Genomic DNA, 20,607 nt, shown 5'->3' on the forward strand with positions numbered 1-20,607 from the left:
GGGTCTATAATTCATAAAGCAGTATGTAAATAGTCATTTAAATCTGTATTTCCTAATCTTATTTCTGAATTTGCAAATACTTCTGAGGAAGAAAATTAAAGACTGCCTTCCTTTCTTTCTCATGTCTGCATAATCTCTTTAAATGCATTCTTTTTATCAACAGCTGACAGGACATCTGCACTTTAAATCTAGAGTCTGATGAAAGACTATAAATACATTCATATTACAGAGAAACAGAAAGTAAATTAAATCAAGACTATTCTAACTCAGCAGCGTTATTCATTTTTATATTTTGTCTTATCACCAACTGAAACAAAACAACACCCAAAAGTAGTGCTTTTATTTATTTCTGCCCTTTCTTGACGTCTCAGTGGGTCACTAACAAAAAGGTCCAATGAGTGCTTTTTAAAAAAGGGTTATCTGTGTTACTGAACTTTAAGAGTTATGACTTGAGTTGAAAAAGTTAACACTCAAAGCAATTTCTAGGCAGTTCCCTCTCTGTCATAATCACTTGAAATGAGAAAAGCAGACTATGACAAAGGTTAAATGATCCAGGCAAACACATCCACTTATTGGCAATGCCATTATTTTCCTTGAAACTTGGGACTATCTACTGAATGATTCAAGAGTGATCCAAATCCTGTCAGAGGAGCAAGAGGAAAAAGTCAGAGGGCTAACTGACCTCTTTCTGCAGGAGATTCCATTCCGTCTCACTGACCAAACGGTAACCGCTGGGAGACACGTAAGCATTTTCTGTACCCTGGGTGACACTGGAGAGGAGCGAGGCTGTCTCTTCTTGTTCTGGTGTCATCGCTTTGATCGCTCTTTCCTGATCTTTGGTTAACATAAACCCACTTGGCATTTGTAGAGATCCAAGGGAAGCAGTATCAAAGTTCTCAGACACGGAATCCGCTCCTACCAATGGTCCAAAATCGGATTCGTCTAGGTTCCCGGCAGATTTTGCTTTGTAGTTATAGCCTAAAGCTTTGGATTGCAATGAGCCCGAGGTCCCCAAGCTGTCTGTAGACTGTGCTCTCCTAAGTCCATCTTTAAACATGTCATTGTCTGATTTACTGAATGAGTCTCCAGACGGCAATAGTAAGTCTGCATCTAAGGAGTGGACTGAACCATGAGTACTGTCTAAATGTTCCTGAAATGGGGAAAACATATATTGCTGAGTTAATCAATTCTCTGTATTTCTAAACAGAAAAATTTATCATACATTAAATGTATTTTGTCACTTATTAGACACAACAATCATTAATGTGCTACCTTCATGCATTCATTAAACATTTACTGAGTGTCTTCCTTACGGGCACTAAGCCAGGCAACTGAAGATAACTGTAGGATATAATCTCTGACCTCAAACTACTTAAAGTTTCATGAAAAGAAAAAGTAAGCAGAGTAATATAATATATTAAGTAGTAAAATTAGACTATAGCTATGTAATAACTGTTCAGAGCACACAGGGAGAGAAATTTAGCCAAGACTTGAAAAATTAAGGAAGATCTCTGGAAATTTAGTGTCAAGAAATGCTTAATTTGAGGTGTTTGTTTTACATTGAAGTGGAGATATCCACCAGATAAAAGGATATGAAAGTCTTTATACAGATTCTAGAAAATAACTATCATATGACATTAACTAAAACAAAAGCCAAAGCAGTGAATAAAAAGCTATATAATGTGGGAGATGGGGAGAGCATGATGCTGAGTGAACTAACCCAGTCTCATAAGGACAAAGACCATTACAGCATAAGACAAGTTTTGTAAAAATAGAAGTAAAAATAGATATATACAAAAGTCCAAAGGGGGACGGGGAGGAAGAAGGACAGCTGAGGGTCAGGTAAGGAAATCTTGAGGTCACAGAGCTATGTGGGCAGAATGAGGGGGTTGAAGGAATTAAAAAAGATTCAGTTGGGTCCTGAAAAGGTGGGGCACTGGTGGGCATGGATCAATAGTGGTTAATTTTATTTTTTTTTAATTTTTGTGTGAGCGTACCATCAAATCAGATCTGACTGGTACAGGAGGAGATTGTCCCTCCTTTCCCGGCAGAGCATCTGGTGGATTTGAACCGTGCGCCTCTGGGATTGTAGTTGCAGCTCCTTGCCACTAGGCCACCAGAGCTCCCCTTGGTGGTTAATTTTATAAAACACAATGTATGCGAATGATAGCATGAAACACAATATGAATAGTGGAATGTGTGAAACATAATAAATATACATGAAACACACTATAGAAAAATCAACAAAAAAATAGTGAATGAGAAGAGGGTCAAGGGTAGTATCCCAAGAAACAACATTTATGGGACAAGCAGGAGTAACGAGAGTAGCACACAGAAAATAAGCAGAAGGTGGTATTCTGAAAATCAAGTTTCAGGTAAGGGGTACTTAACACATTAAATGTAGAACAAAGTAAAAGATAAAAAAAAAGTTGCATACTGTATGATTCCATCTCTATGAAATATCCACAATGAAAACCGATTACTTTTGTAAACACCAGATTCAGGAAATTATGCAGTCCTACAAGTTTTAGATGTCTCTAGCAGGAAATCAGAGTAACTCTCCCTCTCCAAAGTACTCAAAATCCACTTCTGAAGGCTAAACTAAGTTATTATGAATCTCAAGCACCTAACAGCTATAATCAACATTCAAACTGCAAGTATATCTGAAAGTGAAAAAGAGAACATTAAATGTCAGATAATGTTATACATATCTTAGAAATCTGCTAAGATGGGATAAAAAAAGAAGGAAAAAACTTCATTGAAGGCACAACAATTCTCCCTTTCCCACTTTCCTGCTTAAATAGTACTTTTCAAACATTCTTGGATACAGTACCACAAGGATGTTTTTCGAACATTCCTGGATGCATTATTGCATGATGTAAAAAAAAAAATCACATAATACTTGGCTGTACTCAAAAAGGGAGACATTCTCTTAGGAGTCTAACTATTGAAACTATTGGCAGAACCAGGGGAAGTGGTCCCCAACGTTTGAGCCAAAACAAAGAATGTGGAAAAACAACTACATCATACTTCTCAATGTCTCACAGGATTAAAAAAAACCCACAACAAGTGAAGCAATTCATACACAGAAAGTAAATTATATACTGGCTAAAGAATTTAAAAAAAAAAAGGACAAATCTCTTTCTGTGCAATTCACCACTTTGGGCCAAGAGGGACTGTTCCTTGGGGAAGGGTATCACACTTGGAAGGGTGGAGGGATAACATAGTATAGGAAGACCCCAGATGAGACGGACTGACACAGTAACAGGGGCAATGGGATTAGGTGTGTCCAAGTCAGGGAAACTGGCTCAGGACAAGGCAGGCTTCAGAGCTGCTGTACACAGGGTCACTATGTGATGCAGACAACAAGAGGAAATCTGCAAACTAAACAAAAATAGGGTATTTTTAAAAGTGAAGAAAAGATTTTATCCAATATAACTGAAACTGCTTTACCTGGCCAGGAAAGGAGGGGGCTGGGAGAAAGAAGTAAAAATTCCAAACAGCAGGTTCAACAAGTATAAACAAGGCACATAAGGACAGACAGTAAACATATGGCTGAAGTGAAGAGGGGACGGAAGGTAAAACTGGAAGAGTCGTTCAAGTATGAAGGCTTTTGTATGCCAAGCAATGGACCTTTATTCACCTTATTCAGAAACAAATAAAACCATTAACAAGGCAGGTAGAGACTGCAACATAAGACAGCTTATGTCTAAAACAGAGTTCTTATTATGAAGAGCTCTCTGGTGGCACAGTCCATAGGGAGTTGTGCTGCCAACCCAAAGGCTGCAGTTCTCTGTCAGCAGCTCTGACAGAAAAAGATGGGCAATCTCTTCCATGCAATTTACCACTTCAGAAGCCCAATGGTGGTTGGGGTAGGAGTGGGTTCTGACTCAGCAGCAATGAGTTTAGCTTGCGTTTCTATTTATAAGTGAGGAATTGGTGCTTAATTGTGTAAATCGTAAATGGCAGGCAGATTTTAAGTAGAGAAGTGGCCTGTGGCTGTACTCAAGAAAAAGAAATAGGACAGTAATGCTAAGAAGGTCCTGTGCTAAGATAAGCTGAAGACAAGAAACATGATTCATAGGCTCTTGTTATCCCATGAATGAAAGATGGTGACATCACAGGAATACTACCTATACTTTTTACCTGAGGCTCTTGTCTCAATACTTAAAAATGCTCTATCTTATTCCATCACAATTTACCAAACTTTACTCACTACACTCAAAGCTAAAAACTAGTTAATATAAATTTATATGCCATGTTGTTGCTGCATACTGTGAAGTCAGAACTAATCCACAGCTACACCTGCCAGTGGGTTTTCAGAGGCAGTAATCACACAGAAGGAGATTGTTCATCCTTCTCTTGCAGAGCAGCTGGTGGATTCAAACCGCATGCCTTTGGAATTGCAATACAGCTTCTTGCCAGTAGACCAACAGAACTCCCTTTTATGCTACAGGAAGTTAAATATTTTAGAAAATATCTTTATTAAAAAGCTTATTTATTAACTTTTTTCATATAAAGAAATACTTTACAGATGTTATTTAAAAAAACATTTTTAATGCCTTAATTTTGGAACCACTGAAAAAGAATGTATTATTTTAGAGACAGTGACAGAGACCACAAAATGCTACATGTAATGCCTTAAAAACAAGATGTGAAAACACTGTTTATCTAATGTTAAACTAGTAGTTATGAACTTCTCTTATGAAGTATGAGAAGTATTACTGATTATGGAGGTAACAAAAAAAATGACACCTGTATATATTAATTTTAGTTAGAGTTTCACTATACCTCTTCATTTGATAACTGGGTTGAAGGTTCTTCCTGAGTTAAAGCACATACTACTGGTATTTTTACTTCTTCCTCAATATCTGTTTTTTTATGATCCTTTCTCTTATTAAGTCTTTGTTGTTCATCTTCCTCCTAAAAGTTATTGGGAAAAAACATATTACTCAAGTATTCTGTACTTAAGAGTTATACAGTCCTCAGCAACACAAAACAAATAAGAAAAAACAGAACTTTATGATAAAAGAGGGTTGAACACTTGCTTATTTTATAATCACATCTAAGGGAGCTCTGATGGCTTGGTGGTAAGGAAACACACTGCCAATACAAAGGTACACAGTTTGACTCCACCTGCTGTTCCATGAGAGAAAGATGGGCAATATTCTCCCGTGCAATTTATTACCTCTGAAAACCCTCTAGAGGGTCAATGCATAGGTCCCAACTCGATGGTACACAACAGCAGGGTTCTCTAGTCATGATAAAAATATTTTAAAACCCTAGGAAGAAGATGCACCTTGGTACAAAAAGTATGCAGTTCTAAGAAAAGTATACTATTTAAAGTAAGTTTAAAGAAAAGAAAGCAAAATCCCATCTTTCTTCAAATAATCCAAGAAAAAAGTTTACATAGACCATCCCTTCTGATTATTGTAGAAAATAAAGTTACTGATGTTACATATCCATTAGAAACATAGACAAATGTATATGAAATATAAAAGGAATGACTTAAATTGATGCAGGGAGCTCTGTAATCCCTAAAGCACATGGTTTGAGGCTACCAGCTGCCCCACAGGAGGACAGGTAATCTCATCCTGCGTGATTAATTGCCTCTGAAGACCTGCCAGAGGGTCAGTTATGGGTCAGTTCCAACTCTATGGTACAGAATAACAAAAAAGTTGATGTAGTAATTCACTCAAGATGAATTAAATTCCTTCAAAGAAAGTTACCTAAATAGTCCAGTGAGGAGAGATACACCATTACAACACCATAAAAGTGTATACATGGAAATAAAAAGTATATACATGAGTTTTATAGAAGGCAGGGAAAATTAAAATAAAACCCAATGATTCATCAGAGGAAGCTAAGAAAAGAGGCCTAAAGGAGATAACGCTTAGTGGGATCTTTAAAGATTAGAAGGAAGAATTGTGTGCGAGAGGAAATAGGCAAGGAGATTTTATAAAGAGAAAGGTAGCACTGGTAAAAACAACAAAAAAAAAAAGATTATGGAAGAGCAAGCACATGGGAGAATACTGAGCAACCCGATGTGACTGAGAAGGGGCAGAAACAAGATAAATGAGGTACCTGGGAAGAGTTTACAGTCGAATCAGACATACACATACATATTCAACTCAGATCTGCCATTAGTTCTCTTAGATGGTTTCCCAATTTATAAAATAATTCTGTACTCCTGACTCTAAATAGCCCTTGGAATGCCAAAAGAGCAAACAGGTCTGTCTTGGAGGAGGTGCAACCAAGGTTCTCCTTAAAAGGAAAGGGTGGTGGATTTTTGTCTCACATACTTTGAGTACGATGTTAGGAGGAGTTAATCCTTGGAAAAATACCTAATACTGGGAAGGCAGAGGGTCAGAGAAAGAGAGATAATCCCAACAAGATGGACGTAACAATGGACTCAAGTAAATCAGAGATTGGGAAGATGGAGCTGTAAAGGGTAAGGTTCAGATTTCTTGTTCAAGAGCTATAGGTTACTCAGTGGCAACTAACCATGACCACACACACTGAGCCTCAAGAACAGAAATGTAGGTTATAAGAATTAACCAACTTTGTGTGAAAATATATTCAAAACAACACTTATGGGGAAAAATAAACAAAAGTATTCATATTTAGCGGTTCGAATCCACCAGATGCTCTGTTGGAGGAGGGGCAATCTCCTCCTGTACCAGTCAGATCCAATTTGATGGTGTGTACACACACACACACACACACACACACACACACAATAATAAAATTTTAAAAAAAACAAAAACAACAGCATTAATATTTAATGTTGATGCTGTATACTGTAGAGTCGGAACCAACCCACAGCTGACCTTCCATCAGGTTTTCAGAGGCAGTTAATTGTACGGAAGGAGACTGCTCATCCTTGTCCTGCAGAGCAGTTGGTGGATTTGAATTGCACACCTCGAAGCCTGCAGCGCAACTTCTTGCTACTAGGCCACCAGTGCTCCCTTAATACTTACTGGTGCAACTGAACCCAAAGTCTCTGGGCTTGCAGCACACCTTCTTACTACTTGGCCACCAGGGTTCCGTATAGCATGATACAAACTATATAAAAGAATATTCACTTCATCTACATTTAAAACTTGAAGAGAAAAAAAACCAGACCTATTTGCATACTAATTATGTAACAAAAAAAAAAGAATTTCAAAAAAAGATAAGAAGTAAGAGGACACTGAGTATGCAGCACTCTTGAAATCTGCCTTCTCATATTACTCAGCCTCTCCATCCCCATCTTGTCACCTTCTGATAAGGCTTTCAGAATAAGATGTATGCCCCAAATAACTGGGTCTAGATTTAAGCAACTCAGGAATCCTAGTTGAAGAGGATAGTACTGTGGAGAACAAGTTTCTCAGAAACAGGCAGTCTCAGAAAAGAATTTCTAAATTAGTGCCCCCTTACCCTCTGCCCCAAACAAGGCCGTTTCTAAAATGGAAAAAAAAATCCCTTCAATTCCACTATTGTGTTTTTGTTTTTTTAAATGATGCATATCAACTTTTTCCAACTAAATTAATCACAAAGTCATGCAATCATGGCAGTGGGGGGGGGGGTGACACTAGTAGTGAATTAAGAACGTCTTACAAAACTGTCATTCACCTGATCTTTTTTCTTCATCTCTTCAACTTGTCGGAGCTGTTCTGAAGTTAGCACAATTTCCATTCGCTGCATGTCCCTCATCAGCAAACGCTGAGATTCCAAAAACTGGTCATTGGCCTTCTGCCACGTGTGTTTTAACTGGTTGTGCTGTTGTCGTTCTTGTTCCAAGAGGTGGCAAACTGTTTAGAAATGCCCCCCCCCCAATCAAAAACACTGAATTTTAATGGTAGGCAATTTCTTTAACAGTGAACAATTTTAGGGCTATTAAGGTCAATGATCAAATCTGCTTAGGTGTTTGTCTCTGGCACCAAAGGACGATCTGTAGGTACACAGCAATTATCCTCACACCATTACTCTAAAGCAGAGTCTTCCAAAGTATGCTCCAAGGAAAATGTGAAATGAAGATTTCAGTGCTCTGCAAATTTTCTAAATCCTGGGTTGAATACTTTTTTTTTAAATGCTGCAAGGTTTTATATACCTATATTCTCTTGGAGGTAGAGAAAACAAACCTGTCATCTAATCAATCTCAACTCACAGTAACGCTGCAGAGTAGAACTGTCCCCTCAGATATGCCACATCTATCTCTGGAGAAGCAGCTGGTAGGTTGGAACTGCTGATCTTTAGATTAGCAGTCAAGCACCAATCCACTGTGCTATGCTAGAGGTAGAGGTATGATATACATTATTTCTCAAAATCTGTTTGACTAAACCTCTCCAATGTTTCCCTCATTTCTAAAGTGCCACTCACAGAAGTGTTCAAGGAAATACTGCCCTAAAGACCAAAGACACAATAGCCCCTCCTAAGTGCCTTGAGTACATTCTGAAAAATCTATCACGCAGCAATCATTGACTTTATTTAGATTCAAACTTTCAGGAGAAGTCAAAGAATCTTTGCAAAATGTTTATAGTTAATATTTGTCAGCTCAATCATAAGCTACTTAAAAAATTGGCCGTTATCATCTGTTCAGCCAATGTACCCAGCCACCTAAGTAAAAAAACCCAAGACATAAATGGTACTTCTGACCTTTCCTTACCCAATACATTCAAGGACAGCATGGATCAACTGATGCTACTACTTCCTTTGCAATTTCACCCATCCATCCCCTGCCTTCTGCCTTAGTCAGTTCGTATAATTTAGATAACCAGAACTGTGGTCCTTTTTTTGTTCTTCCTACAATCAGACTTACACTCTATTTTATCCTCCATAGAGCTGTCAAATTGATCCTTCTAAAACGCGAAAATGAACTTTTACCACTCTCCAGTTTAAAATTAGTACAAGAAGCCAGACACAAGCTATATGATCCCATGTATGTAAAATGTCCTCAATAGGTAAAATCGATAAAGTAGATTAGTTTAGAGAAGAAGAAAATATGTAATATTCTAATGGGTATAGAGCTTCTTCAGAAGGTAATGACAAATGTTATGAGATTAGTGGTGATGGTACACAACGTCTTATGTAAACTAAAATCTATTAATTGTACACTTTAAAAACGTGAACTTTATGTCATGTGAATTATACAATATAGCAGCTACTTAAGCAAAGAAAATTTTCAGAAGTTTTGTGCTGTCCATATGACACATGAGAAAGTCCAAATTCTTTAGCAGAGTTGTCTCTACAATTGAGACCATAGTGACTTCTCCAGTCTCACATTTGTCCCACAGATCCCTGTATCCTAGTAATACTGACAATTTTTTAATAGTTGTGACTTTTCTAAGCCACAATACAGGCTGTGAAAACTACAGTCATTTTTTTATTATCTGGCACCTTTCAAACACTTAAGAATAAATTATTTTAAGAAGACTTATCTGTTCCTAGGATAAAAGAATTAACCACTCATCATTTATTACACTTCTGCATCCTAACATACTTCTAAGCACTATCTATAATAAGCCATTTCACCAACCTAGTTGCATTTCTAACTTTCAAAAGTTAAGCTAAAAATTACACTACTGTTTAATTTTTAAGTCTTATTTTTATTTCTTTTTTGCTGTGTTTCAGTATGGAAACTATCCTTCTTCCTCATTTTAATTTCTTCTTGATACTTTTTCAGGTATATTCTGGTTGGCAGCCTCAATGACTTTCAACAGAGTTGAAACACATAGTTTTTTTAAAAAAAAGATTGTTTCTCTTTTTTCTGGGTATCACTAAGGTATTTTTTTTTTGTTTTAGACAACTCTTAAATGATAAAGTAAAACCTACCATTTACTAAATAATTTCAATGAATGCAGAAGACAGTCTATGGTTGAGATTTTGTTTCAAAAAGAGGATCTCTTAGTGGTAGCTACACTTTAGAATTAAAATAAATGCCTAAGGGTCCTAACAGTTTTACCTCCAGCCCCTGATACAATTAGCTCTTTTTATTTCTTACCCAAAGTTTCTGATGTTTCTTTTTTAATTTTATTGTATGTTTATAAAGAACTTTGATTTCCATTCACTCATTGTTGCACATTTTCTCCCTGCCTTCCCTCTCCCCCAATTTGCTTTTTTCTTTGGAAAAAAGTTCTTTCATTGTTATACAGTGTCCCCTGAGCCCCCCCCACCCCTTCCCCGCCTGACTTTACTATGCAGCTCTTATTCAGGACTCTTGTCATCCCAATAATACTTAATCATATATTCTTTTTATACAGTTCCCTCCCATCTGTTTCAATGCCATGTATTTTATTTATCCCCTTTTCTTAGTTTCTCCCCAAGCCCCCTGTCAGTCCTGTTTTACAACAGTGGTATTATACAGTATTTGTCTTTCTGTGACTGAGATATTTCACTCCGAATAATGTCCTCCAGGATCACCCATTCTGTATAATATTTCATGAGTTGTTTTTCAATGCTGCATAGTATTCCATTGTGTGAATATACCCCAGCTTCTCTATCCACTTGATTGTTGATGGGCACTTGGGTTGTTTCCAACTCTTTGCTATTGTGAACAAAGCAACAATAAACATGGGTGTGCACACATCTGTTTGGATGGCAGTTCTGGTTTCTTTAGGGTACATTTCCAGTAATGGAACTGGTGGGTCAGATGGTATTTCTGTTTCCAACTTTTTTAGAAAGCGCCATACTGACTTCCATAGTGGTTGCACTATTTTACACTCCCACCAACAATGAATAAGAGTTCTAGTTTCTCCACAACCTTACCAGCATTTGTTGTTTGCTAAGTTATCTTTTTGTTGCAATAGCATAACTAAAAATTGTTTCCTAAAGGTCAAAGATCCACTCAAAGTTTGAACTACTTTCATAAGGTTATGAAATTCTTCTGCATGCTTGTAATTTCAGCTTTCCTGAATTTGTAGTTTCCTGCATTTGGGAAAAATTAACTCCTATGAAAACCTAAATTACTGATGTACTAGCTCTATTTTTCCACAATATTTTATGTATTTGAAAGCATTCACTGCAGATCTCTATCACCACAGAATTGATCCTGCATGTTGAAATGGATTATCAGTGTAACTTACAACAGTGTAAGATTTCAAGGAGTTCACATATTCAGATAAGGAAGGTTACACCTTTATTTTCACTAACAGCAACAAGTCACAATATTATAATATTCATGGCCTGGTCACTACAGAAATCAGAGCCTGGACTTACTGAGGAATTTTGCCTTAGAACTGCTGGGCTAAAGCCTGGATTTTTATTGTGAGATACTCTTTGCCTCCCCAACTCACTTTCCTAATAAACTCCATTGTTAGTACCACAACTGTGAGTCTGTGATTCAACAACAAATCAACGAACCTCTTGCTGTTGGTGTGGCTCTAGAAGCACCATGGAGCTGGGCTACGGGCTCTTTGTCTGCTTTCTATTCTGGGGCAGTGAGGGGCTGTGCTATTCTTACTCCCTCTGTCCCTTTTAGAGAGATGCTTAAGGTCCTGTGAATCCATGGACCATTTTCTCCTCCTTAGACACAGTCATCAAAACAAGGAAGGGCAAAAGCAGTTTAAGCAAAGTCCAGCCCCACTATCTTTCTGACCAGAGCTCATGCCTTGAGAAGTTATTACTGAGGTCCTAGAAGAAAACCATTAACAATTCAAGTTATGTTTAGCAATATGCACAACTTTAGCTTTTCATGAAACTATCAAACAACTATAAAGCTTAAATTTGACTCATTCAATAGTATTTTAAGATGTGTGAATGTTACTAATCAATTCTACTTACAAAGTGCTCTTACAGACTGAGATTATTTATAAATTTACCTTCATGCAACTCTTTGCGCAGTTTCTCAGCATCTTCCTGTAGAACAGATTTCTGAGTGTTCAGTACAGCCACATACATCTCTAAGTCAGTCCTGCAAGATTTCTCAGCTTCCAGATAATGATTCAGTTCCTTGACCTAAAACCAAAATGGTAAATAAAAATTTACAATACTTTCTATTTTATGTATAAGAAACATAAATTAAAAAAATATAAATATAAATAAATAAATAAATTTTTAATAAATAAAAAATTATTGGCTGTGCCCTTGGTAAATTTACAGTTCTCTTTACACTTATAAAATGTAAAATTTCTTAATTTTAAGTAAGCAAAACATATACTTACTAGAAAAATGAGAAAATAATTAAAGTTAAATAATACAGACACATATTCATAAAAAATTTAAAAGAATCATGATTAGAAAAAACATGCTGTCATTGTAATAAACACACACAGGCCAGTGCAAGTTTTAAAAACTTTATCTTGCTTTTAAAAAAAATGCTTAGTCTCTGTCAATGATCAGTTAGAACATTCAGAAGAGTAAAAATACAGTCATAATATCTGAGGGCTCTGGTGGCCTAGTAGCAAGAAGCTGCACCGCAATTCTAAAGGTGTGTGGTCTGAATCCACCAGATGCTTCACTGAAGGAGGGGCAAACTCCTCCTGTGCCAATCGGATCCAATTAGACGGTATCCCAAATTAAAAATAAATAAATAAAAACAAAACATTTGAAACAGTTACACTCAGAATTAAACTCAATCTGCCCTCTCAAATACACTGTTTTTATGTGCAGTCAAGTCAAGAGAGTGGCCCTATGAACAATAGATCTGAACCCTGTTCTATCCTGTGCCATCTTCACACTTGTTGATACACTAGAGTCCAGTGAGTTACCATGTCAATCTACCTTGCCGGGGGTCTTCCTCTCTTTTGCTGACCCTCCACTCTTCCAAGCATCATGGCTCTCTCTAATAGCCCCCTCCTAGCAACATGCCCAAAGTACATGAGGGGAAGCCTCATCATCCATGCCTCCAAGGAGCATTCCAGGTGCACACTCTCTCCAAGACATAGTTGTTTGTTCTTTTGGCCATCCATGGGATGTTCAGCACTCTTAGCCAATACTATAGCTCAAAGAAATCAATTCTTCTTCTGCCATCCCTATTTACTGCCCAGCTCTCAGATACATAACAACTGATTGGAAAGAACATGGCCTCAATCAGATGCACCTTAGCTCCTAAAACTGTTATCATTACTTCTCAATAATTTGGAGAGGTCTCTAAATGCAGACTTCCTCAGTGCATATTGCATCTCCTTATTTCCTGACTGCTGGTACCAAGGGTGTTAGTTCTAGATCCAAGTAAGATGAAGTTATTGATAGTTTCAATTTCTTCTCCATCCACCATGCTTCCTTTCAGTCCAGTGGTAAGAAACTTTGCTTTCTTGACAATGAAATGCAATCCATATTGAAGAAGGAATTACTTGATCTTTTATAACAAGTGCTTCAAGTCTTCCTCATTTTCAGCAAGCAAGGATGTGTCATCTGCGTAACACAGGTTATTGATGAGTTTCCCGCCAATCTGATGCTCCATTCCCCTTCACAGAGTCCAGCTTCTTGAATAATTTGCTCAGCATTCAGACTGAATAGGTATGGAGACAGAATACAACCCTTGAGCACTCCCTTCTTAATTGTAAACCATGTAGTGTTTTCTGCTCTGTTCCCACAGCAGCCTCCTGGTCCAAGTACAGGTTTCATATGAGCAAAATTAAGTGCTCTGGGATTTTCCTTTTTTTAAAAATTTTTATTAAATTTTATTAATTTTAATGAACATTTACAGAGATTTGGATTTCCATTCATTCATTGTTGCACTATTTGCTCTACCCCCCCCTGTTTGTTCCTCTTTTTTTTTACCCCTTGAAAGTCTGTTTTAATTGTCCCATTGCCACAGTCCTTGTCAAAGCCAGATCTGATTAATCTCCTTTGTCAGTGTATCCTTTGCCATTCCCTATCACTCCTCTCTGAGAGAGACTTCACCCTGATTCATAAGGAAAAGGGGATGGCATATTCTCTTAGCTACTTCCTGCTGAAAAGGGAGGCTGTAGGTTTCAGGGTGAAGATCTTCTCTCACTACTCTAAAGGGCCCCTTTGGCAATAGGAAACACGTAGACTATTGTGGAGATTGATTTTGGAATTTAGAGGCACTATTATCAATTGTGCTTAGCCATACATGTTCATATCCTTGAAGACGCATCATGGAACTGTTGCAGCCTAGAAGACACAAATTTAACTAACAAGTTAAAAGTACATGAGTCAAAAATTAAAAGCAATAATATTCCAAGTAGAGGTTCTAACAGTGACACAAATCAAGTTACAGAGGGAAGGTAGTTCTTACAATAAAAAGGCTTATTGACTAGCACTCTGTCTATTATAGTATAAAGGTTAGGAACCACAAGATGTAGAGGCTCAACTATGTCATTTATTGTTCTTAAGTCCTGGACCAAATTTCATCCACCACTGGGTTGTTTTACAGCTCAAAAGTCCACATGCAAGGGAGAGGTGAAGTAAGGAGCTGCTTATAAGGTTTTCTGTCAATTCCAACAACTAAGAAATAGTGAGAAGAGTTGGGACCTCAGAAGGCTTTTAGGACCAAACAGTACGCTCTTGTGTCCAGGAGAAAACAAATACATTACCAGTAATGTTAATGCTCACCCACAGCTCTTCTGGGAGGATCTAAATTGTTGAAGTGTCCTCCTTTGTTTCCAGCTGGGAGCTGAGGCTTGTCAGTCCTATCAGTCATGAGAACCTGATGTGGGCCACCCTTGGCCATGTGTTCTTCAGATCCACACTTAAAGTAAGTGAGTGGGAGCTTCCTCTCTACTCCCTTGCCTATCTGTGGCTCTTGTCTGTGACACTGTCTACTGAAGTGGCCCAGCTCTTCACAGTGGAAGCAATTCTGACCTCCTTTATTACCTTTGGGTGGAGGGATTCTCCTTTTTTTCAATGTCAGCCACAATTTGTTATGATTCACACAGTCAAATGCCTTTGCATACTCAATAAAGCACAAATCTACATTCTCCTGGTATTCTATACTTTCAGCCAGGATGCATCTGATATCCCTAATGGGCCTCATCTAAATCCTGCTTGAACTTCTGGCAGCTCCCTATGTATGTACTGTTCTAGCCATTTTTTGGAGTATCTTCAGCAGCATTTTGCTTGCATGTGATATTAATGATACTGTTCCATAGCTTCCACATTCAGTTTGATCACCTTTCTTGGTAATGGGAACAAATATGGACCTCTTCCAATCCGTTGTCCAGACACCTATCTTCCAAATTTCCTGGCACAGACTGGTGAGCACAGCCAAGGCTGCATCTGTTGACTGAAACAAATCATTTGGTATCCTACTGATTCCTGGGGCCTTATTTTTTTTTATCAATGCCTTCAATGCAGCTTGCACTTCCTCCTTCATTACCACTGCCTCCTGCTCATATGGTACTTGGTAAGATTTTTCAGTGTCAATCAGGTTTTTTTTGTACAGTGATTTTGTGGATTCCCTCCACCTTCTTCTGATGCTTTCTGGGTCATTCAATATATTGCCCATAGCATCTTTCAATATCAATATCTTTCAAGATAATGTATTAATGATGGTCAGGATCTAAATTGATTACATACTTAATCTGCCATCTGATACTACACTAGAGGTTATTAATCAACTAAAAAGATGATAAACAAGCTCGACCAAGTGGACTGTTTGATGTAAGGCACTCCCTAATATCTGGAGAAAGTGACAGTAACAGAATCAATATAGAAAACAGTGGCATATAATCACTAATTTTATCAGTTATTACTTCTTAGAATAAATGTTTAGTTCAACTGATAACTATAATTATTATTGTTGTTATTAGGTGCTGTCAAGTCACTTGCGACCCATAACGACCCTATGCACAGCAGGTCTGAAACCTGCCCTTGTCCTGAGCCAATCGCACTAATTCTGACACACCAACCTCCATTGCCCACATTACCCTATCAATCCATCTCATCCTCTACCCTTCCATGCATGACGTCCTTCTCCAAAGACTGGTCCATCCTGGCCACACACCCAAAGTATGTGATATGAAGCTTCAAAATCCTAGCCTCCAAGGAGAAACATGGTTTTACCCTTTCCAAGACAGATTTGAAGGCATCAATTCTTCTGTCACCCTTAGTCACTGCCCAACTTTCTGATGCATAGCAATTAACTGCGAAGACCATAGCCTGAATGAGGCATACCTTAGTCTCTAAACTGACATTGTTGCTTTTCAGCACTCTGAAGTGTCTAAATATTTATCTTTTAAAAAGAGGGGGGAGGACTTGGAATACCTTCAAATTCATATTGTAATTAATCACAACACAATCACTAATGTCTGTCATGAAAAGGGAATATAATTGTTCTGTTTCTCTGTCCATCATTGATGAATGTGTTTGCTGCTATCTGATAATTGCTAACAAACTGATGGCTTCTGCTATTATCAGTACTATCAGAGTGCAGGTCTTTTATTTTCTCATTGTTGTTGTTGTTATGTGCCGTCGCATTAATAAAACTTTTGTAAGAACTTGTGAGATCCTGTGCAATTAAGCATGTAAAAATATGGACAGAAATTTTGCAGAACACTGTGTAATAATAAATTATTTTAAAAATTTATTTGTAGAAGTCGTCATTGATTTGAGAATTTAGATTGTTGATTACTGGCTTGTTAATATGGTTTTATTAAGTTTTTTAAAATTTATTCATTTCAATGAAAATTTACAGAGACTTTGGATTTCCATTCACTCATTGTTGCACTCTTCTCCTCGCTCACCCTTCCCCCTCAATACACTACCCTCTTGGAAAAGTAAAAGAAAAATTCTTTCATTGTTTTACAATCCCTCCCCCCAGGTCTACTCTACTATGCAGCCTTCACTCTGGACTCTCATCATGACAAAAATACCTAATCACATATCCCTATTAAACAGTTTTCTCCCTCATCTGTTTCAATGCAGTATACATTATTGAACCCATCTTCCTCAGTCTCCTCCCAACCCAGAGGTCAGTTCTGTTTTACAACAGTGGCACCATGCAGTATTTGTTCTTTTGTGACTGAGATACTTCACTCAGCATAATGTCCTCCAGGGTCACCCATTTTTAATAATATTGAATGAGTTCCTTGTTTTTCAATGCAGCATAGTATTCCATTGTGTGAATATACCACAGCTTCACTATCTATTTGTTTGCTGATGGGCACGTAGGTTATTTCCAACTCCTTGCTATTGTGAACAAAGCTGCGTTAAACAAGGTGTGCCTATATCTGCTTGCGTGGCAGTTATGGTCTCTTTGGAGTATATTTCCAGTAGTGGAATTGCTGGGTCAAATAGTATCTCTATTTGCAACTTTTTGAGAAAGCTCCATACCGCCTTCCACAGTGGTTGCACCATTTTACACTTCCACCAATAATGAATAAGTGTTCCAGTTTCTCCACAACATCGCCAGCATTTGTTGCTTGCGGTTCTGTTAAATTTTGCTATTTTGAATGGTGTGAGATGATATTTCATAGTTGTTTTGATATAGCATTAATTTTTTATGTTCACTGTTGTTGTGTGCTAATGAGTCTGAACAGATTCATAGCTGACCCTCCAGGGGTTTCTCAGAGGCAGTAAATTGCACCGGAAGAGACTGTCCAGCCTCTTCCACTGGGCAGCTAGTGGATTTGTACCGTGAGCCTTTGGGATTGCAGCACACCTTACTTACCTACTTACCAGTAGGCCACCATAGTTCATAGCTCTTCAGGACTCTGGAGAGGTTCCTAACTGCAGACTTTCCTACTGCTATACATCTCTTTACCTTCTTACTCCTGATACCAAGGATGTTGATTGTGGGTCCAAGCAAGATGAAATAATTGACACTTTCAATTTTTTTCTCCATTTGTCATGATGCTACTTTACTGGCCCATTGGTGAGGATATTTGCTTTGATGTTGAAATGTAATCCATATTGAAGGCTGCAGTCCTTGATATTCTGCAGCAAGCACTTCAAATCTTCTTCGCATTAAGCAAGTATGGTCATGCCACCTGCATAATGAAGGTCCTGATGAGTCTTCCTCCAATCTTGATGTCATATTCTTCTTCATAAAATCCAGGTTCTTGAATTATTTGCTCAGCATACTGACTGAACAGGTATGGAGAAAGGATATAGTCCTGACACACCTTTTCTGATTTTAAATGAAGCAGTGTTCTTGTTCACACATAGCTTCCTGGTTTAAGTATAGATTTCATATAAACATAAGTAAGAGTTCTGGGATACTTATTCTTCTCAAAGTTAGCCAGAATTTGTTATGATCTACACAGTTAAATGCCTTTGAACAGTCAATAATAATACAGATAGACATTCTTCTGGTGTTCTCTGATTTTAGCCAGGATCCATCTGGCGTCAGTTAACGACACCCCTAGTGACACAGCCTCTTTTAAATCTAGCCTGAACTGGCAGTTCTCAATGTACTAACCTAGCCATTTCTGAATGATCTTCAGCATTATTTTGCTTGCACATGATATTAATGATATTGTTTGATAATTTTCACATTCTGCTGGATCACTTTTCTTGGAAATTGATACAAATATGAATATGTCACAGTCAGTGTAGGCCAAATAGTAGTCTTACAATTTTCTGGCATAGACTGGTAAGCACATTCAGAGCTGCATCTACTAGTTAAAACATGTCAACTGGATTCCATCAATTCCTGCAGTCTTATTTTTTGCCAATGTTTTTAATGCAGCTTTAACATCTTCCCTCATCATCACTGGCTCTAGACCATATGCTACTTCTTGAAGTATTTCAGTGTTAACCAATTATTTTTTTGGTACAGAGACTCTGTGTGTTCCCTTCATCTTCTTTTGATGCTTCCTGGATCATTCAATATTTTTCTTATAGCATCTCTCAGTATTGCAACTTGAGTCTGGAAGAATTTGCTTTTCAGTTCTTTCAGCTTCAAAAATGCTTAGTGATTTCTTCCTTTTTTATTCTCCAATCCCACCTCTTTGCATATTTCATTATATCTTACTTTGTTCTCTTGAGCTGTCCTTTGAAATCTCTCTTTATTTCCACATTGCTACCCTTTCTTTTGGCATCTTGACACATTAATGCAATTTTCAGAGTCTCTTCTGGCATTCATTTTGGTCTTTTTCTCCTCTGTTTTTGTGATGACCTTTTGTTCTCTTCATGGATAATAACTTTTATGTCATCTCACATCTCATGTGATCTTTGATCATTAGTGTTAAATGCCTCAAATCTATTCTTCAGATGATTTTTAAATTCAGATGTGATAGACCCAAGGTCATATTCTGATTCTTGTGACCTTGTTTTGATTTTCTTCAATTTCATTTTGAACTTTCACATGAGTAATTGATGGTCTGTTCCACAGTCAACACTTAGCCTGGTTTTGCCTGTTGATACTGAGCTTCTCCAATGGTTCTTTTGCATAGACGTAGTCAATCTGATTCCTGTACAGTCCATCAGGTAAAGTCCATGTATTCAGTTGCTGTTGTGTTTCTTAAAGAAGGTTTTTGTGATGAATAAATTACTGAATGTACAAAATTCAGTCATTTCCAGTCTCATTTCTGTCCCCAAGTACATAATTTTCAGCTACCATTCCTTCTACTTTGTTTCCATATTTTGCTGCCAATCATCAATGATTATTGATGCATTTAGACTGCACGTATGGTCAATTTCAGACTGCAAAAGTTGGTAAAGTTCCTCATCTTTGCCTTCAGCTGTTGGTGCATGTATCTAGGTAAAAGATGTATTAACAGGTCTTTCTTATATACATATGAATAATATCCTATCACTCACAGCATTTTACTTCATGATAGATCTTTCCATAGTCTTATTAACTACGAATGTAACACTGTTCTTCTTCACCTTTTCATTCCTGGCGTAGTACATCATATGATTGCATCATTCAAAGTGGCTAATTCCAACCTACCTCAGCTCACTAATGCCTAGAATGTCTACCTTTATTTGTTCCATCTCATTTTAGATGACATCCTATTTTCCTGTATTCATACTTCTTACATTCCATGTTCCAATATTAATGGATATGTGCAGCCATTTCTCTTCATTTTGAGTGACTTCCCATCTGGGCTCTAATACCATAAAAATAACAATTTTACCAAAAGCAATCTACAGATTCAATGCAATCAAAATGCGAATACCAACATTCTTCAATGAGATGTTAAAGGCAATTTCCAATTTTGTCTGGAAAGAAGCTCCAAATAAGTAAAGCAATTCTGATAAACAAAGGAGGAGCCATCATATTCTCTGACCTCAGAGCTTATTACAGAGCCACAGGGATAAGACAGCATGGCACTGGTACAGTAACAGACAGACAGATCAATGGAACAGAATCAAGAACCCAGAACCAACTCATCTATCTATGTTCAATTGACTCTGACAAAGAGACAAAAATCAATTAAGTGGGGAAACAATAGTCTCTTTAGCAAATAGTGCTGGCAAAACTGGATATCCACCTGCAGAAAACTGAAACACGATCCACACTTCACATCATACAATAAAATCAACTCAAGATGGATTAGAGATCTAGGGGTAAAATAAAAAACAATAAAGTTCATCAGAGAAAAAAATAGGAACAAATCAAGAAGCCCTAATCTACAGCACGAATAGACTTTCAATTAAAACAACTATGAGATATCATCTCACCCCAGTCAAAATAGCAAAATTTAACAGAACAGCAAGCAACAAAAGCTGGCGAGGTTGTGGAGAAACTGGAACCCTGATTCACTGTTGGTGGGA

General features: G+C 37.5%; 1 protein-coding gene across 1 annotated transcript in view; it reads right to left on the minus strand.

Moving 5' to 3' along the window:
* The window catches only part of RABEP1 (rabaptin, RAB GTPase binding effector protein 1), an 81,085-nt gene that overhangs the window by 27,530 nt on the left and 32,948 nt on the right, over positions 1-20,607 (minus strand). Inside the window, exons 6-9 of the mRNA XM_006899807.1 lie at positions 11,799-11,934; positions 7,615-7,793; positions 4,792-4,923; positions 683-1,150 (exon numbers count right to left, since the gene is read on the minus strand). Coding sequence (XP_006899869.1) covers positions 683-1,150; positions 4,792-4,923; positions 7,615-7,793; positions 11,799-11,934 — 915 coding nt within the window. The remainder of the gene's footprint in view (positions 1-682; positions 1,151-4,791; positions 4,924-7,614; positions 7,794-11,798; positions 11,935-20,607) is intronic.

The sequence above is a fragment of the Elephantulus edwardii genome, unplaced genomic scaffold (genome assembly GCF_000299155.1).
Source record: "Elephantulus edwardii isolate Elephantulus edwardi_28Jun2011 unplaced genomic scaffold, EleEdw1.0 scaffold00267, whole genome shotgun sequence".
Lineage (NCBI taxonomy): Eukaryota > Metazoa > Chordata > Mammalia > Macroscelidea > Macroscelididae > Elephantulus > Elephantulus edwardii.